Below are 21140 nucleotides of genomic sequence, written 5' to 3' on the forward strand. Positions count from 1 at the left end.
CCATATAGAATTATGTGCGGGGCCACAATAAAATGTTATGGGAAACCATATGGAATTATGTGGGGGCCACAATAAAATGTTATGGGAAACCATATGAAATTATGTGCGGGGCCACAATAAAATTTTATGGGAAACTATATAGAATTATGTGTGGGGGGGCCACAATAAAATGTTAAGTCAAACCATATGGAATAATGTGGGGGCCACAACAAAATGTTTGTGCTTAAAACTAATTTCCGTTGTACTTGTGCAATGACAATAAAGACCTTCCTATCCCTTATGGCCAACCACATCTAATGATTTGGAGAACAGAATGTGGTAGTCCACTATAAATTTTATGGCCGACCACATGTGCGGTCAGGGTAATGTGGTGAGTACATCTCCTCCCCAAGGACTACTTTACACCGTGAAATCATCTTTGATTGACATCAAATGGTGTGTGCCACTTCAAAATGTCACCGCAGATCACATAACATGACGTGGCGGCCCAGATTTGGACACCTGGGGTCCAAAATATTCCAAATGGCCCCTACTGTGCTGTCATAAGAAGGCCTTGAAATAAAAACAAGCACTTTAACAGTGTGTCCCTAATTATTTAAATTCAATCCATTTCTTTGATTATTAGTGTGGCACAGTATTTACCCTGCATCACTATTTGTCAGACATGAAACATTATTCAAAGTGCATGGTTTTCACTCAAACGAGTCAATAATGTTTGCCTGCAAGCTGGTATGTTATTAATGTTGCTACACCGGTTTCTTCAAATCAATACAAAAAAAGAAAGCTACAACAAAAACGGCAACATGAACTGTTTCATACTTTCTGTTTACAACAGTCAGGCAATAGATGCACTCGTCATAGATAGATAGTACTTTATTGATTCCTTCAGGAAAATTAAAATGTCAGCAGCAGTCATACTCGCCAACCTTGAGACCTCCAAATTCAGGAGATTGGGGGCGGGGGTTGAGGTGGGTGGGGTCAATCAATCAAAAAAGTCGGGGGCGGGGTTAAGGGTGGAGGAGTATATTTACAGCTAGAATTCACTGAAATTCAAGTATTTCTTATATATATATATATATATATATATATATATATAAATAATAAATACTTGACTTTCAGTGAATTCTAGCTATATATATATATATGTGTATTTTATTTATATATATATACACATAAATAAAATAAATACTTGAATTTCAGTGTTCATTTATTTACACATAACACTCCTCTCTACTCATTGTTGTATTTGAAAGTGCAATGCTTTGCCGCCAGTAGCACAGCCTTAGAAGGAGCATATAGGTATGGGCAGTGTAATATTCTGGGTTGGAGTCAATAACCAGGCGAGGTGATGAAGTTACGTCTCTTTACTTCAGAACTGACTCCCCACACTTGCCGTCAGGGTGCGCGATACAACGTAAACCGTTGGCCAACCAAAAAGTAACCACGGAACACTATAGTGGTCTGTGGTTACTTTTTGGTTGGCCAAGCGGACGTGACGACAGGCTGTCCTCATTCAGGTCCGCATGGACCTGGAGGGGGCGTGCCTTAAGTCCGGCTGGAAATCGGGAGAAATTCGGGAGAATGGTTGTCCCGGGAGATTTTCGGGAGAGGCACTGAAATTCGGGAGGTTTGGCAAGTATGGCAGCAGTTTACAAAATTGAGATCTAATTTAAAAAGTAAATAATGGGGGTATAAATGGAAAGAAAATAGAACAATATTACAATAAGAATAAAAATAAAAAGCAACATCATCATGTCATGTCGCTGCTACTAGTATAACAGTCAATGGGAGATGTAGCACCGCTTGAAGGACATTTACTAAAAGAATTCATGTTTGGTGTTTGAATGAATGAAGGTTTGGTGTATGAATTAATTAATGTTTGGTGTATGAATGAGTATTTGCAGTATGAATGAATGTTTGGTGTATGAATTCATATTTGCTGGATGAATGAATGTTTGGTATGTGAATGAATGAATGAAGGTTTGGTGTATGAATGAATATTTGCTGTATAAATGAATGTTTGGTATATGAATGAATGTTTGGTATATGAATGATGAAGGTGTGGTGTATGAATGAATTAATGTTTGGTGTATGAATAAATATTTGCTGTATAAATGTTTGGTATATGAATGAATGTTTGCTACAGTATATGAATGAATGTTTGGTGTATAAATGAATTAATGTTCGGTGTCTGAATTAATATTTGCTGAATGAATGAATGTTTGGTATATGAATTAATATTTGCTGTATGAATGAATGTTTGGTATGTGAATTAATATTTGGTGTATGAATTAATGTTTGGTATATGAATGAATTAATGTTTGGTGTATGAATAATGAAGATTTGGTGTATGAATGAATTAATGTTTGGTGTATGAATGAATATTTGATGTATGAATGAATGTTTTGTAAAATGAATGTTTGGTGTATGCATGAATTAATGTTTGGTGTATGAATTAATATTTGCTGTATGAATGAATGTTTGGTGTATGAATTAATATTTGGTGTATGAATGAATGAAGGTTTGGTGTATGAATGAATTAATGTTTTCTGTATGAATTAATGTTTTGTATATGAATTAATGTTTGTTGTATGAATTAATTAATGTTTGGTGAATTAATGAATATTTTCTGTATGAATGAATGTTTGGTATATGAATGAATGAATGTTTTGTATATGAATGAATGTTGGTGTATGAATGAATGAATGTTTAGTGTATGAATGAATGTTGGTCTATGAATGAATGTTGGGTATATGAATGAATGTTTGGTCTATGAATGAATGTTTAGTGTATGAATGAATGTTGGTGTATGAATGAATGTTTAGTGTATGAATGAATATTTGCTGTATGAATGAATGTTGGGTATATGAATGAATGTTTGGTCTATGAATGAATGTTTAGTGTATGAATGAATATTTGCTGTATGAATGAATGTTGGGTATATGAATGAATGTTTGGTCTATGAATGAATGTTTAGTGTATGAATTAATACATGTTTGGTTTATGAATTAATGTAAGGTGTACAAATGAATATTTGCTGTGTGAATGAATGAATGTTTGGAGCAGGGAAGTCCCAATTAAAATGTATACTCTTTGATTGGTTATTTTTGGCTACAGATCCGCTCTGATTGTGAGTCCTGATGTTGTACTTTGATGTACTTTGATGGATCATGACAGCGAAAATGTTTCTAGCGAGTCACTAACGTAAACAACTTATTCTACATATTACATTTAGAATATAATATTGTTTCAATCATTATTAAACATATGTTATTACATGTAGAATATAATATTGTTTAAGTCATTATCAAACATATCTTATTACATGTAGAATAAAATATTGTTTAAATCATTATCTTATACATGTAGAATATAATATTGTTTAAATAATTATTAAACATATCTTATTACATGTAGAATATAATATTGTTGTAAATCAACATATTTTATTACATGTAGAATATAATATTGTTGTAAATCAGATATAATCAACTGGTGATCATGAAAAATACAGACAATATTTTTAGCAAAATAAATTGTCTATTGAACAATAAGTAAACAAAAACTACTTTTTTGTTTCCTTTTAAATCATTTAAGTTTTGCCCTCAAAGTTTTCCTGTATCAAACACTTTTTATTCCTTCACTTTTATTAAAAGATGCTGGTCAGAAAGATGATTTTAATTTTAATTTATGTAATTGATTTGACTTGATATTACAGATAAGACCACCAGGTGGCGCCTGTGCTTTAACAATGTTTTACTGTAGTAGTTTTTAGTCATAAAACCCGGATTATATCATCCATCCATCCATTTTCTACCGCTTATCCCTTTATATCAATCAGTATGAAATGTATCCTGGGGGCGAAAAGCTAACAAATGTGAAATATTTTTGACTTTTATTTCATGAGTTTTTTAAAAGTAGAACAGTGAAGGAATATATTAATATTAGTGCATTGGTACAGTTACAGATTGTATTTATATTTTGGTGAAGTGTTGTAAATAACAATAAAATAGTATGGCCAACCATATAGAATTATGTGGGGGCCACAATGAAATATTATGGCAATTCATACTAAAACTATGTGGTGGGCCACCACATACAATTATGTGGGGGGTCACAATAAAAAGTTAGGGCAAACCATATAGAATTATGTGGGGGGCCATGATAAAATGTTAGACCAAACCATATAGAATTATGTGGGAGGCCACAATGAAATATGGCAATTCATACTAAAACTATGTGGGGGGGCATGATAAAATGTTATGGCCCACCACATACAATTATTTGGGGGGCCAAAATAAAATGTTATGGCAAACCATATAGAATTATGTGGGGGGCCACAATAAAATGTTATGGCAAACCATATAGAATAATGTGGGAGGCCACAATAAAATATGGCAAACCATATAGAATTATGTGGGGGGCCACATTGAAATACCATGGCAATTCATACTAAAACTATGTGGTGGGCCATGATAAAATGTAATAGCCCACCACATACAATTATGTGGGGGGCCACCATAAAAAGTTAGGGCAAACCACATACAATTATGTGGGGGGCCAAAATAAAATGTTATGGCAAACCATATAGAATAATGTGGGGGGCCACTATCAAATGTTAGACCAAACCATATAGAATTATGTGGGGGCCACAATAAAATATGGCAAACATATAGATAAGCGGAAGAAGATGGATGGATGGATGGCATATAGAATTATGTGGGGGGCCCACAATGAAATATCATGGCAATTCATACTAAAACTATGTGGGGGGGCATGATTAAATGTTATGGCCCACCACATACAATTATGTGGGGGGCCAAAATAAAATGTTATGGCAAACCATATAGAATAATGTGGAGAGCCAAAATAAAATGTTAGACCAAAGCGTATAGAATTATGTGGGGGCCACAATAAAATATGGCAAACCATATAGAATTATGTGGGGGGCCACAATGAAATATCATGGCAATTCATACTAAAACTATGTGGGGGGCCATGATAAAATGTTATGGCCCACCACATACAATTATGTGGGGGGCCACAATAAAAAGTTAGGGCAAACCACATACAATTATGTGGGGGGCCAAAATAAAATGTTATGGCAAACCATATAGAATAATGTGGGGGGCCACTATCAAATGTTAGACCAAACCATATAGAATTATGTGGGGGCCACAATAAAATGTTATGGCAAACATATAGATAAGCGGAAGAAGATGGATGGATGGATGGCATATAGAATTATGTGGGGGGCCACAATGAAATATCATGGCAATTCATACTAAAACTATGTGGGGGGCCATGATGAAATGTTATGGCCCACCACATACAATTATGTGGGGGGCCACGATAAAAAGTTAGGCCAAACCACATACAATTATGTGGGGGGCCAAAATAAAATGTTATGGCAAACCATATAGAATAATGTGGAGGGCCAAAATAAAATGTTAGACCAAAGCATATAGAATTATGTGGGGGCCACAATAAAATATGGCAAACCATATAGAATTATGTGGGGGGCCACAATGAAATATCATGGCAATTCATACTAAAACTATGTGGGGGGCCATGATAAAATGTTATGGCCCACCACATACAATTATGTGGGGGGCCACAATAAAAAGTTAGGGCAAACCACATACAATTATGTGGGGGGCCAAAATAAAATGTTATGGCAAACCATATAGAATAATGTGGGGGGCCACTATCAAATGTTAGACCAAACCATATAGAATTATGTGGGGGCCACAATAAAATGTTATGGCAAACATATAGATAAGCGGAAGAAGATGGATGAATGGATGGCATATAGAATTATGTGGGGGGCCACAATGAAATATCATGGCAATTCATACTAAAACTATGTGGGGGGCCATGATAAAATGTTATGGCCCACCACATACAATTATGTGGGGGGCCACCATAAAAAGTTAGGGCAAACCACATACAATTATGTGGGGGGCCAAAATAAAATGTTATGGCAAACCATATAGAATAATTTGGGGGGGCACTATCAAATGTTAGACCAAACCATATAGAATTATGTGGGGGCCACAATAAAATATGGCAAACCATATAGAATTATGTGGGGGGCCACGATTAAAGATGGCAAACCATACAGAATTATGTGGGGGGCCACTATAAAACATGGCAAACCATACAGAATTATGTGGGGGGCCACAATAAAATGTGTGCCTATAATCTATCCTGTGTTTTATACATTCATGCCTTGTCTTCATACTGTAAAATCTGACTTTAATGAGGAGAGAGACCTCCCCTGCTAGTCCCGCCTCCCGCGCGTAAAAGGACCGGGGGCGCTTTTACGCACGGGCATTAGTGTGTGTGTGTGTGTGTGTGTGTGTGTGTGTGTGTGTGTGTGTGTGTGTGTGTGTGTGTGTGTGTGTATAGGGAGTGGGGGGGGCACACACACTCTGTGTTTCTGCTCCATCTTTAGCGTGATCAGACTGTCCGGAGGGATGGCGTCAGACAGGTGCGACCTCCCGGACGGGCTGGCGACCATGCTGGGCTCCAACACCTCCATGAACGCCAGCAGGAGCGAGTCCGGCTGCGGCTCCGTGTCCGTGGTGTTCCCCATCACCATGATGCTGACCGGCATGGTGGGCAACTCTCTGGCTCTCGCCCTGGTCTACGTGTCCTACAGGAGGAAGGAGAACCGCAGGAAAAAGTCCTTCTTGCTCTGCATCGGCTCCTTGGCGCTGACGGACCTGTTCGGCCAGCTCCTGACGAGTCCCATCGTCATCTCCGTGTACCGGGCCGACCTGCGGTGGGAGCGCATCGACTCGTCCGGCAAGCTGTGCGCCTTCTTCGGCGTGTGCATGACCACCTTCGGCCTGTGCGCGCTCTTCATGGCCAGCGCCATGGCGGTGGAGCGAGCCGCGGCCATCACCAGCCCGCACTGGTACTCCAACCACATGAAGAGCAGCCTCACCAAGCAGACCCTGGCGCTCATCTGGTGTCTGGTGCTGCTCTTCGCGCTGCTGCCCGTGGCGGGGGTCGGCCAGTACACGCGTCAGTGGCCCGGGACCTGGTGCTTCATCAGCACCGGGGACCGCCGAGTGCCGGGGAACATCTTCTTCTCCTTCACCTTCGCCCTGCTGGGCATCTTCTCGCTGCTCGTCACGCTCTCCTGCAACGTGGTGACCATCAGAGGTCTGATCGTCCGCTGCAAGACCAAGTCTGGATCTTCTCAGGCCTCCAAGCACTGGGAGAGACTCACCACGGAGACTGTGGTCCAGCTGCTGGGCATCATGTGCGTCCTGCTGGTGTGTTGGTCTCCTCTGCTGGTACGTCATCACGCACTACCACATTATCACGTCATCGCCACGCACTACTGCATTGCACGTCATCAGCACGCACTGCTGCTACAAGTACAATGTGACGTCATCATCACACACTACTGCTACAAGTACAATGTGACGTCATCAGCACGCACTACTACAAGTACATTATGACGTCATCAGCACGCACTACTGCACAAGTACAATGTGACATCATGCACTACTGCTACAAGCACATTATGACGTCATCATCACGCACTACTGCGACCAGTACATTCTGATGTGGTCATCACGCACTACTGCACAAGTACAATGTGACTTCATCAGCACGCACTACTGCTACAAGTACAATGTGACATCACGCACTACTGCACAAGTACATTATGACGTCACACACTACTGCTCCAAGTACATTATGACGTCATCAGCACGCGCTACAAGTACAATATGACATCACACACTACTGCTACAAGTACATTATGACGTCATCAGCACGCACCACAAGTACAATATGACATCACACACTACAGCACGCACTATTGCTACTAGTTCAATATGACGTCATCATCATGCAGTACTGCTACTAGTACAATATGACGTCATCATCACACACTACTGCTACAAGTACACGATGATGTCATCATCACGCACTACTGCTACAAGTACATTATGACGTCATCAGCACGCACTACAGCACAAGTACATCATGACATCATCATCACGCACTACTGCACAAGTACATTATGACATCACGCACTACTGCTACATGTACATTATGACGTCATCATCACACACTACTGCTACAAGTACACGATGACGTCATCATCACGCACTACTGCTACATGTACATTATGACGTCATCAGCACGCACTACTGCTACAAGTACCTTATGACGTCATCATCACGCACTACTGCACAAGTACAATATGACATCACGCACTACTGCTACAAGTACATTATGACGTCATCAGCACGCACTACTGCTACAAGCACACAATGACGTCATCAGCACGCACTACTGCTGCAAGTACAATGTGACATCACGCACTACTGCTACAAGTACACGATGACGTCATCATCACGCACTACTGCTGCAAGTACAATGTGACATCACGCACTACTGCTACAAGTACACGATGACGTCATCAGCACGCACTACTGCTACAAGCACACAATGACGTCATCATCACGCACTACTGCTGCAAGTACAATGTGACATCACGCACTACTGCTACAAGTACACGATGACGTCATCATCATGCAGTACTGCTACTAGTACGATATGACATCATCGTCATGCAGTACTGCTACCAGTACATTATGACATCATCACGAGCGGCACTACTGCCACTAGTACAATATTACATCAACATGCAGTACTGCTACTGGTACAATATGACATTATCGTCATGTAGTACTTCTACCAGTACAATATGACATCATCACGCACTACTGCCACTAGTACAATATGACATCAACATGCAGTACTGCTACTGGTACAATATGACATCATCATGTAGTAGTTCTACCAGTACAATATGACATCATCACGCACTACTGCTACTAGTACAATATGACATCAACATGCAGTACTACTACTACTACAATATGACATCATCCTCATGCAGTACTGCTACTAGTACAATATGACATCATCATGTAGTACTTCTACTAGTACAATATGACATCATCATGTAGTACTTCTACTAGTACAATATGCCATCATCATGTAGTACTGCTACTAGTACAACATGACATCATCATGTAGTACTGCTACTAGTACAATATGACATCATCATGTAGTACTTCTACTAGTACAATAAGACATCATCCTCATGTAGTACTTCTACTAGTACAATATGACATCATCATGTAGTACTTCTACTAGTACAATATGACATCATCATGTAGTACTTCTACTAGTACAATATGACATCATCCTCATGTAGTACTTCTACTAGTACAATATGACATCATCATGTAGTACTTCTACTAGTACAATATGACATCATCATGTAGTACTGCTACTAGTACAATATGACATCATCATGTAGTACTGCTACTAGTACAATATGACATCATCCTCATGCAGTACTTCTACTAGTTCAATATGAGGTCATCCATTGAGTCCAACTGTAAATACATGTACAGTACAAGCAATTGGCCACATTACATCATTTGAATAATGGACACGCCCATGAAAAGTCCATCCAACCATTGAGCAGCAGTGAGTCAGGTGGATCAATGAGCGCAGGTTTGAATCCCACGTCATCTGTCCTACTCACTGCTCTCGTGTCCTTGGCAACACACTACACTACACTACACTACACTACACTACACTACACTACACTATACTACACTACACTACACTATACTATACTACACTACACTATACTACACTACACTACACTATACTATACTACACTACACTATACTACACTACACTACACTATACTATACTACACTACACTACACTACACTACACTACACTACACTACACTACACTACATTACACTACACTACACTACACCCACTTGTCCTCCACTGCAGCCACACTGCTGGATGAGTGAATTACTTTCTGGTGTACAAATTCATGTCTAGTATATGAATGAATGTTGAGTGTATGAATGAATATTTGCTGTATAATATTACTTTCTCACTTTGTAAACAATAACTTTGCTTTCTCACTTTGTAAACAATAACATCACTCCCTCAATTTGTAAACAATAACTTTGCTTTCTCTCTTTGTAAACAATAACATCACTCCCTCACTTTGTAAACAATAACATCACTCCCTCACTTTGTAAACAATAACATCACTCCCTCACTTTGTAAACAATAACATCACTCCCTCACTTTGTAAACAATAACATCACTCCCTCACTTTGTAAACAATAACATCACTCCCTCACTTTGTAAACAATAACATCACTCCCTCACTTTGTAAACAATAACATCACTCCCTCACTTTGTAAACAATAACATTACTATCTCACTTTGTAAACAATAACATCACTCCCTCACTTTGTAAACAATAACATTACTATCTCACTTTGTAAACAATAACATCACTCCCTCACTTTGTAAACAATAACATCACTCCCTCACTTTGTAAACAATAACATTACTATCTCACTTTGTAAACAATAACATCACTCCCTCACTTTGTAAACAATAACATTACTATCTCACTTTGTAAACAATAACATCACTCCCTCACTTTGTAAACAATAACACCACTCCCTCACTTTGTAAACAATAACATCACTCCCTCACTTTGTAAACAATAACATCACTCCCTCACTTTGTAAACAATAACATCACTCCCTCACTTTGTAAACAATAACATCACTTCCTCACTTTGTAAACAATAACATCACTCCCTCACTTTGTAAACAATAACATCACTTCCTCACTTTGTAAACAATAACATCACTTCCTCACTTTGTAAACAATAACATCACTCCCTCACTTTGTAAACAATAACATCACTTCCTCACTTTGTAAACAATAACATCACTCCCTCACTTTGTAAACAATAACATCACTCCCTCACTTTGTAAACAATAACATCACTTCCTCACTTTGTAAACAATAACATCACTTCCTCACTTTGTAAACAATAACATCACTCCCTCACTTTGTAAACAATAACATCACTTCCTCACTTTGTAAACAATAACATCACTCCCTCACTTTGTAAACAATAACATCACTTCCTCACTTTGTAAACAATAACATCACTCCCTCACTTTGTAAACAATAACATCACTCCCTCACTTTGTAAACAATAACATCACTCCCTCACTTTGTAAACAATAACATTACTATCTCACTTTGTAAACAATAAAATCACTCCCTCACTTTGTAAACAATAACATTACTATCTCACTTTGTAAACAATAACATCACTCCCTCACTTTGTAAACAATAACATTACTATCTCACTTTGTAAACAATAACATCACTCCCTCACTTAGTAAACAATAACATTCCTATCTCACTTAGTAAACAATAACTTTGCTTTCTCACTTAGTAAACAATAACATCACTCCCTCACTTTGTAAACAATAACATCACTTCCTCACTTTGTAAACAATAACATTGCTATCTCACTTTGTAAACAATAACATCACTCCTTTACTTTGTAAACAATGACATCACTCCTTTATTTTGTTAAGGTGGTATTATTAAAAAGGTGTATAATTGTTTGGTTGTCAAATGAAGATGAAGAAGCAGCAACATGGATGACATCCATCGTTAGCAACAGATCATTAGTCATTTTTAGCGAAGGTTGTCTCCGTAGAGTCATTTGCTGAAAGAGTTCACAGAGATTGTTAGACACTAAGTGTTCATTTAGCTGCTGTGCAACTATTTTTTCAAGGATTTTCGAGATAAAGGGAAGGTGCGCGATCAGCCGGTAGTTTACCATGAGGTCAGGATCGAGGTTAGGTTTTTTGAGCAGAAAGTCCTAATATTAACAAAAAGCTCCTTGACAAATTTCCCAGGAAGTGGGTCAAGTAAACATGTTGTTTGTTTTATCCCACTTACACGCCGGAATAATTCCTCTAATGTTATTTCATCAAAAAGAGAGAGACTATTTTGGAGGGCAATATCCGTCGTATCAATGTTAATAGAACCCAGTTGTAGCTTTAATCTCCTTTCTTTCTGAGTTCAATTTCCTTATTAAAGAAATTCATAAAGTCATCTGCCGAGTGGGTGGAGCTACCGGGAGGAGTCCCTTGTTGGGTTAGCGATGCTTCTGTACTGAACACATTTTTAGGATGGTTTTTGTTGAGGCGGATGAGATTGTAGTAGTAATTAGTTTTAGCTAAGGTAAGCGTGTGTTTATAAGTTATTAAACTATCACTCCAGGCTTGATGGAAAACCTCAAGTTTAGTCGCGCACCGTTTGTGTTCCAGCTTTCTAGATGATAGTTTAAGAGCTGAAGTTTCTTCTGTGAACAAGGGGGTGCGCCTTTTAGGGGCCCTTTTTAGCTTTAGTGGTGCTATACTATCAATGGTGTCGCACAGGGCATCCATAAAGTTGTTAGTGAGGTTATCAATAGAGCCCACATCATTTGGGAATGTTGCCATTACCGAAGGCAGTAGACCACAAGAGTCATAGTTGTGACAGCATTAATGTTGCGGCTGCTAAAGCATTGGTTATTAGTAACTTGTTGACAATGAGTCACAACTTTTATAAGGTTATGATCAGACATTACTTTAGTGTACCATAACTTTAGAGGTAGTGACACCCCGGACAAGGACTAGATATATTGTATTACCGTTGTGATGTGTGGGTTCATTTATTTGTGTAAGACCACAGCTATCAATTATAGTCTGGAGCGTCACACACAGAGGGTCTGATGGGGTATTCATATGGATATTAAAATCCCCCATTATAATTATATTATATGCATGCGTCACTTTTGTTAATGGTATCCGTAGTAGTGATATTATTTAACGTTACGTTTATTTTGTGTAGTGCGCCTTAAATAATTTCCATCACATCTAGGAATAGATAGGATGGGGACCTTGAGATTGTTACGTGTACGACTATGTTGGCGTAGTTAGTGGTGCGATTAGCTTGTCCTATGTGTTTACTAGGGCCTGTTGCCAGTCAGCTCCCTAAGACTAGATTCCGTTTGGCCACTCTACCATACAGGCCTGATTGGTGGATTGTCCTTCTGGAAGGTTCTCCTCTCTCCACAAAGGAATGCTGTAGCTCTGACAGAGTGACCATGGTTTTGGTCACCTCCCTGACTCGGGTCCTTCTCGCTCGATCGCTCAGATTTGTGCCTGGAGACCATCCTGTGTCAGAGGGCTACAGACAATTCCTTGGACTTTGTTCTTGGTTTGTGCTCTGCCATGCACTATCAGGTGTGGGCCTTATATACCGACAGGTGTGGGCCTTATATACAGACAGGTGTGGACCTTATATACAGACAGGTGTGGGCCTTATATACAGACAGGTGTGGGCCTTATATACAGACAGGTGTGGACCTTATATACAGACAGGTGTGGGCCTTATATACAGACAGGTGTGGGCCTTATATACAGACAGGTGTGCGCCTTATATACAGATAGGTGTGGACCTTATATACAGACAGGTGTGGACCTTATATACAGACAGGTGTGGGCCTTATATACAGATAGGTGTGGACCTTATATACAGACAGGTGTGGACCTTATATACAGACAGGTGTGGGCCTTATATACAGATAGGTGTGGACCTTATATACAGACAGGTGTGGACCTTATATACAGACAGGTGTGGACCTTATATACAGACAGGTGTGGACCTTATATACAGACAGGTGTGGACCTTATATTCAGACAGGTGTGGACCTTATATACAGACACGTGTGGACCTTATATACAGACAGGTGTGGGCCTTATATACAGACAGGTGTGGGCCTTATATACAGATAGGTCTGGACCTTATATACAGACAGGTGTGGACCTTATATACAGACAGGTGTGGACCTTGTATACAGACAGGTGTGGGCCTTATATACAGACAGGTGTGGACCTTATATACAGACAGGTGTGGACCTTATATACAGACAGGTGTGGACCTTATATACAGACAGGTGTGGACCTTATATACAGACAGGTGTGGACCTTATATACAGACAGGTGTGGGCCTTATATACAGACAGGTGTGGACCTTATATACAGACAGGTGTGGACCTTATATACAGACAGGTGTGGACCTTATATACAGACAGGTGTGGACCTTATATACAGACAGGTGTGGGCCTTATATACAGACAGGTGTGGACCTTATATACAGACAGGTGTGGGCCTTATATACAGACAGGTGTGGACCTTATATACAGACAGGTGTGGACCTTATATACAGACAGGTGTGGACCTTATATACAGACAGGTGTGGACCTTATATACAGACAGGTGTGGACCTTATATACAGACAGGTGTGGGCCTTATATACAGACAGGTGTGGACCTTATATACAGACAGGTGTGGACCTTATATACAGACAGGTGTGGACCTTATATACAGACAGGTGTGGGCCTTATATACAGACAGGTGTGGACCTTATATACAGACAGGTGTGGACCTTATATACAGACAGGTGTGGACCTTATATACAGACAGGTGTGGGCCTTATATACAGACAGGTGTGGGCCTTATATACAGACAGGTGTGGGCCTTATATACAGACAGGTGTGGGCCTTATATACAGACAGGTGTGGACCTTATATACAGACAGGTGTGGACCTTATATACAGACAGGTGTGGACCTTATATACAGACAGGTGTGGACCTTATATGCAGACAGGTGTGGGCCTTATATACAGACAGGTGTGGACCTTATATACAGACAGGTGTGGACCTTATATACAGACAGGTGTGGGCCTTATATACAGACAGGTGTGGACCTTATATACAGACAGGTGTGGACCTTATATGCAGACAGGTGTGGGCCTTATATACAGACAGGTGTGGACCTTATATACAGACAGGTGTGGACCTTATATACAGACAGGTGTGGACCTTATATACAGACAGGTGTGGGCCTTATATACAGACAGGTGTGGACCTTATATACAGACAGGTGTGGACCTTATATGCAGACAGGTGTGGGCCTTATATACAGACAGGTGTGGACCTTATATACAGACAGGTGTGGACCTTATATACAGACAGGTGTGGGCCTTATATACAGACAGGTGTGGACCTTATATACAGACAGGTGTGGACCTTATATACAGACAGGTGTGGACCTTATATACAGACAGGTGTGGACCTTATATACAGACAGGTGTGGGCCTTATATACAGACAGGTGTGGACCTTATATACAGACAGGTGTGGGCCTTATATACAGACAGGTGTGGACCTTATATACAGACAGGTGTGGACCTTATATACAGACAGGTGTGGACCTTATATACAGACAGGTGTGGACCTTATATACAGACAGGTGTGGACCTTATATACAGACAGGTGTGGGCCTTATATACAGACAGGTGTGGACCTTATATACAGACAGGTGTGGACCTTATATACAGACAGGTGTGGACCTTATATACAGACAGGTGTGGGCCTTATATACAGACAGGTGTGGACCTTATATACAGACAGGTGTGGACCTTATATACAGACAGGTGTGGACCTTATATACAGACAGGTGTGGGCCTTATATACAGACAGGTGTGGGCCTTATATACAGACAGGTGTGGGCCTTATATACAGACAGGTGTGGGCCTTATATACAGACAGGTGTGGACCTTATATACAGACAGGTGTGGACCTTATATACAGACAGGTGTGGACCTTATATACAGACAGGTGTGGACCTTATATGCAGACAGGTGTGGGCCTTATATACAGACAGGTGTGGACCTTATATACAGACAGGTGTGGACCTTATATACAGACAGGTGTGGGTCTTTACAAGTCATGTCCAACCAACTGAATTCACCACAGGTGGACTCCAATGAAGCTGTAGGAACATCTCAAGGATGATTAGTGGAAACAGGATGCTCCTCAGCTCATTTTGGCTGTAGGTCCTTTTATATATATATATATATATATATATATATATATATATATATATATATATATATATATATATATATATATATATATATATATATATATATATATATATATATATATATATATATATATATATATATATATATATATATATATGTATATATATATGTATATAATGTCTTACTTTTTTATTTGGAATAACTTTGCAAACATATTTACATTGTCATTGTGGGGTATTGTGTGTAGAATTTTGAGGACCAACATTAATGTAGACTATTTTGGAAGAAGGATGCTCATTTAGTCCCAGGTACCAAATCTGCTGTAACGTTCCATTATGCTAATGTTACAATATGACAGCCAGACACACACAGTGTGTGTGTGTGTGTGTGTGTGTGTGTGTGTGTGTGTGTGTGTGTGTGTGTGTGTGTGTGTGTGTGTGTGTGTGTGTGTGTGTGTGTGTGTGTGTGTGTGTGTGTGTGTGTGTGTGTGTGTGTGTGTGTGTGTGTGTGTGTGTGTGTGTGTGTGTGTGTGGCTAACAAGAGCAGACAATCTCCTCTTTGATCCAACACTGCCACAAATAAAGGCCTCCATCTTTGTATAAAGGACAAAGATTGTTTTTAAGACGAGCTGAGAAATGTGCAACACCATGTTGGAAATCAAACAGAAGCAATGTCCTCTGCAGTGGACGTTTGTGTTTTGCATTGCATCAACTTGTGAGTTTATGAATATTTTATCCATGTTGCAACTTTATTTTACAATATCATATATATATATATATATATATATATATATATATATATATATATATATATATATATATATATATATATATATATATATATATATATATATATATATATATATATATATATATATATATATATATATATATATATATATATATATATATATAACAAAAAACAACCATTGTACTTTTTGAGGATAAAGTTGCAACATGGATAAAATATTCATAAACTCACAAGTTGATGCAATGCAAAACACAAACGTCCACTGCAGAGGACATTGCTTCTGTTTGATTTCCAACATGGAGTTGCACATTTCTCAGCTCGTCTTAAAAACAATCTTTGTCCTTTACACAAAGATGGAGGCCTTTATTTGTGGCAGTGTTGGATCAAAAAGTACAATGGTTGTTTTTTGTTATATATATATAATATTGTAAAATAAATACTGTATTGATGTTTTACTCGTTTTATTTTTAGTGATGTTTCTACATTTTTAGTGATATTGTAGTAATATTTTAGTGATATTTTAGTGATGTGTCTACATTTTAGTGATATTGTAGTAATATTTTAGTGATACTTTCAGTGATGTTTCTGCATTTTTTGTGATATTGTAGTAATATTTTAGTGATGTTTCTACATTTTTTGTGATAATGTAGTAATATTTCAGTGATGTTTCTACATTTTAGTGATATTGTAGTAATATTTTAGTAATATTTTAGTGATACTTTTAGTGATGTTTCTACATTTTTAGTGATATTCTATTAATATTTTAGTGATACTTTTAGTGATGTTTCTAAATTTTTAGTGATATTCTAGTAATATTTTAGTGATACTTTTAGTGATGTTTCTACATTTTTAGTGATACTTTTAGTGATGTTTCTAAATTTTTAGTGATATTGTAGTAATATTTTAGTGATTTTTCTACGTTTTAGTGATATTTTAGTAATATTTTAGTGATGTTTCTACATTTTTAGTGATATTGTAGTAATATTTTAGTGATGTTTCTACATTTTAGTGATATTTTAGTAATATTTTAGTGATGTTTCTACATTTTTAGTGATATTGTAGTAATATTTTAGTGATGTTTCTACATTTTAGTGATATTTTAGTAATCTTTTAGTGATGTTTCTACATTTTTAGTGATATTGTAGTAATATTTTAGTGATGTTTCTACATTTTAGTGATATTTTAGTAATATTTTAGTGATGTTTCTACATTTTAGTGATATTTTAGTAATATTTTAGTGATGTTTCTACATTTTTAGTGATATTTTAGTAATATTTTAGTGATGTTTCTACATTTTTAGTGATATTGCAGTAATATTTTAGTGATGTTTCTACATTTTAGTGATATTGTAGTAATATTTTAGTGATATTTTTAGTTTGATGTTTCAAACATTTTAGTGATATTTCTGTAATATTTTAGTGATGTGTCTACATTTTAGTGATATTGTAGTAATATTTTAGTGATTTTTCAAAATGTTAGTGACATTGTAGTAATATTTTAGTGATGTTTCTATATTTTTAGTGATATTGTAGTAATATTTTATTGATGTTTCTACATTTTAGTGATATTGTAGTAATATTTTAGTGATATTTTTAGTGATGTTTCTAAATTTTTAGCGATATTTCTGTAATATTTTAGTGATGTTTCCACATTTTAGCGATCTTGTAGTAATATTTTAGTGATGTGTCTACATTTGTTGTGATATTGTAGTAATATTTTAGTGATACTTGTGGTGATGTTTCCACATTTTAAGTGATATTTAAGTAATATTTTAGTGATACTTTTAGTGATGTTTCTACATATTTAGTGATATTTTCGTACTATTTTAAGAAGAAGAAGTTCTTTATTGTCATTGCTTACAATAAACAATCATTTTCAACAAAACCCCATTGTAGATTATTGATATTTGTGTAGATGGATCAGATAAAACTGCATAATCTCTTTCTGTGTCGGACTTATCCTGTCAGAATGTTTTATTTACACTTTTAGTGAGGCAGGAGGTAAAAAATACAACCCAAATTGTGCAGTTTGATCAAAAAAGAGTCAATATTTTGTTGTTGTTCCTGCTTTGTCTGCACAACAAACAAACAACAAACAAACAAGTTTAGATGACAAAGTTGACCTGAGAGTTTTAGCGCCACTCAGAGAATCATTCTGTTACCAAAAAAGTTGCTGATTGGACAAAATGGTGCAGGAAGTTTTTGGACAAAGTTAATATCCTAAATAATATCCTTATAATTAATGTCCTAAATAATTGATCTGGTCAGTTTTAGTGGTGAGTCACAGTCTGCATGCACAGCTGCACACTGACTACTCTAAACGTGTCTCCTCAGCTGCACACTGACTGCTCTAAACGTGTCTCCTCAGCTGCACACTGACTGCTCTAAACGTGTCTCCTCAGCTGCACACTGACTGCTCTAAACGTGTCTCCTCAGCTGCACACTGACTACTCTAAACGTGCCTCCTCAGCTGCACACTGGCTACTCTAAACGTGTCTCCTCAGCTGCACACTGGCTACTCTAAACGTGTCTCCTCAGCTGCACAGTGGCTACTCTAAACGTGTCTCCTCAGCTGCACAGTGGCTACTCTAAACGTGTCTCCTGTTGCGTTTGACCAGATGTTCCTCCAAGTGGGATGTAAAACGCTGGTCAGTCCCAAGTTCCCTAGATGACATATAACTGAACTCAGAGGTACCACCCAGCACAGAATAGGTATTTTGAAATTTATTGTCAAATATTTGAGAATAGAGACCCATCTTAAGAAGAGAGACTTGGGGGTTGTGTTCACATTCCTGATGGTTTACGACCCTGTCTAAACATGCAATCTGAAGACTAAGAGAAACTAGTATACAGAGTATACATGGAAAAATATGAGCTGATTCAAACATGATTATGAATAAAGAAATAGCTCTTAAACATATGCATTATCCACACTCCTCAGCTGCACACTGACTGCTCTAAACGTGTCTCCTCAGCTGCACACTGGCTACTCTAAACGTGTCTCCTCAGCTGCTCACTGGCTACTCTAAATGTGTCTCCTCAGCTGCACACTGGCTGCTCTAAACGTGTCTCCTCAGCTGCACACTGGCTACTCTAAACGTGTCTCCTCAGCTGCACACTGGCTACTCTAAATGTGTCTCCTCAGCTGCACACTGACTACTCTAAACGTGTCTCCTCAGGTGCACACTGACTACCGGTACTCTAAACGTGTCTTCTCAGGTGCACACTGACTACTCTAAATGTGTCTCCTAAGCTGCACACTGACTGCTCTAAACGTGTCTCCTCAGCTGCACACTGACTGCTCTAAACGTGTCTCCTCAGGTGCTGATGCTGAGGATGATCTCCAGCCAGGTGTCGTCTCACGAGTGCAACTCAGCGGCCGAGTCGTCGTCCACGCGAGACGTGCACCTGGACTGCAACTTCTTCCTGACCGCCATCCGCCTGGCGTCCTTGAACCAGATCCTGGACCCGTGGGTCTACCTGCTCCTGCGGGAGATCCTCCTGCGTAAGTTCTGCCTGGTGGCCAACGCCGTGTCCAACTGCTCCCTGGAGGAGCAGAAGGAGACTCAGACGCCTTTGAACACGCTCCACAAGAAGACGCAGGAGAAGTGCAGCAAAGTCGCCTTATGACCGTTCAAAGATCATCTCCTGCCAGGAGGTCTCACTCCAACACTTTTGAAGAAGACTTCTTCCACTGGAACACATTCAAAGATCATCTCCTGCCAGGAGGTCTCACTCCAACACTTTTGAAGAAGACCTCTTCCACTGGAACACATTCAAAGATCATCTCCTGCCAGGAGGTCTCACTCCAACACTTTTGAAGAAGATTTCTTCCCCTGGAACACATTCAAAGATCATCTCCTGCCAGGAGGTCTCACTCCGACACTTTTGAAGAAGACCTCTTCCACCGGAAGTCATTCAAAGATCATCTCCTGCCAGGAGGTCTCACTCCAACACTTTTGAAGAAGACTTCTTCCACTGGAACACATTCAAAGATCATCTCCTGCCAGGAGGTCTCACTCCAACACTTTTGAAGAAGACCTCTTCCACTGGAACACATTCAAAGATCATCTCCTGCCAGGAGGTCTCACTCCAACACTTTTGAAGAAGACCTCTTCCACTGGAACACATTCAAAGATCATCTCCTGCCAGGAGGTCTCACTCCAACACTTTTGAAGAAGACCTCTTCCACTGGAACACATTCAAAGATCATCTCCTGCCAGGAGGTCTCACTCCAACACTTTTGAAGAAGATTTCTTCCACTGGAACACATTCAAAGATCATCTCCTGCCAGGAGGTCTCACTCCAACACTTTTGAAGAAGATTTCTTCCACTGGAACACATTCAAATATCATCTCCTGCCAGGAGGTCTCACTCCAACACTTTTGAAGAAGACTTTTGACTTCTTCCAATGGATGACATTCAAAGATCATCTCCTGGCAGGAGGTCTCACTCCAACACTTTTGAAGAAGATTTCTTCCACTGGAACACATTCAAAGATCATCTCCTGCCAGGAGGTCTCACTCCAACACTTTGAAGAAGACTTTTGACTTCTTCCAAA

At 38.8% G+C, this 21140-nt stretch overlaps 1 protein-coding gene across 1 annotated transcript; it reads left to right on the top strand.

The window, feature by feature from the left end:
• Nucleotides 1-6515: 6515 nt before the first annotated feature.
• On the top strand, nucleotides 6516-20345 carry ptger3 (prostaglandin E receptor 3 (subtype EP3)). Its single transcript, XM_062027604.1, has 2 exons — nucleotides 6516-7307; nucleotides 19901-20345. The coding sequence occupies exons 1-2, from the start codon at nucleotides 6522-6524 to the stop codon at nucleotides 20207-20209; spliced, it is 1095 nt and encodes a 364-aa protein (XP_061883588.1). The 5' UTR covers nucleotides 6516-6521; the 3' UTR covers nucleotides 20210-20345.
• The last annotated feature ends 795 nt before the right edge of the window (nucleotides 20346-21140 follow it).

Source organism: Entelurus aequoreus, linkage group LG19 (assembly GCF_033978785.1).
Source record: "Entelurus aequoreus isolate RoL-2023_Sb linkage group LG19, RoL_Eaeq_v1.1, whole genome shotgun sequence".
Classification (NCBI taxonomy): Eukaryota; Metazoa; Chordata; class Actinopteri; order Syngnathiformes; family Syngnathidae; genus Entelurus; species Entelurus aequoreus.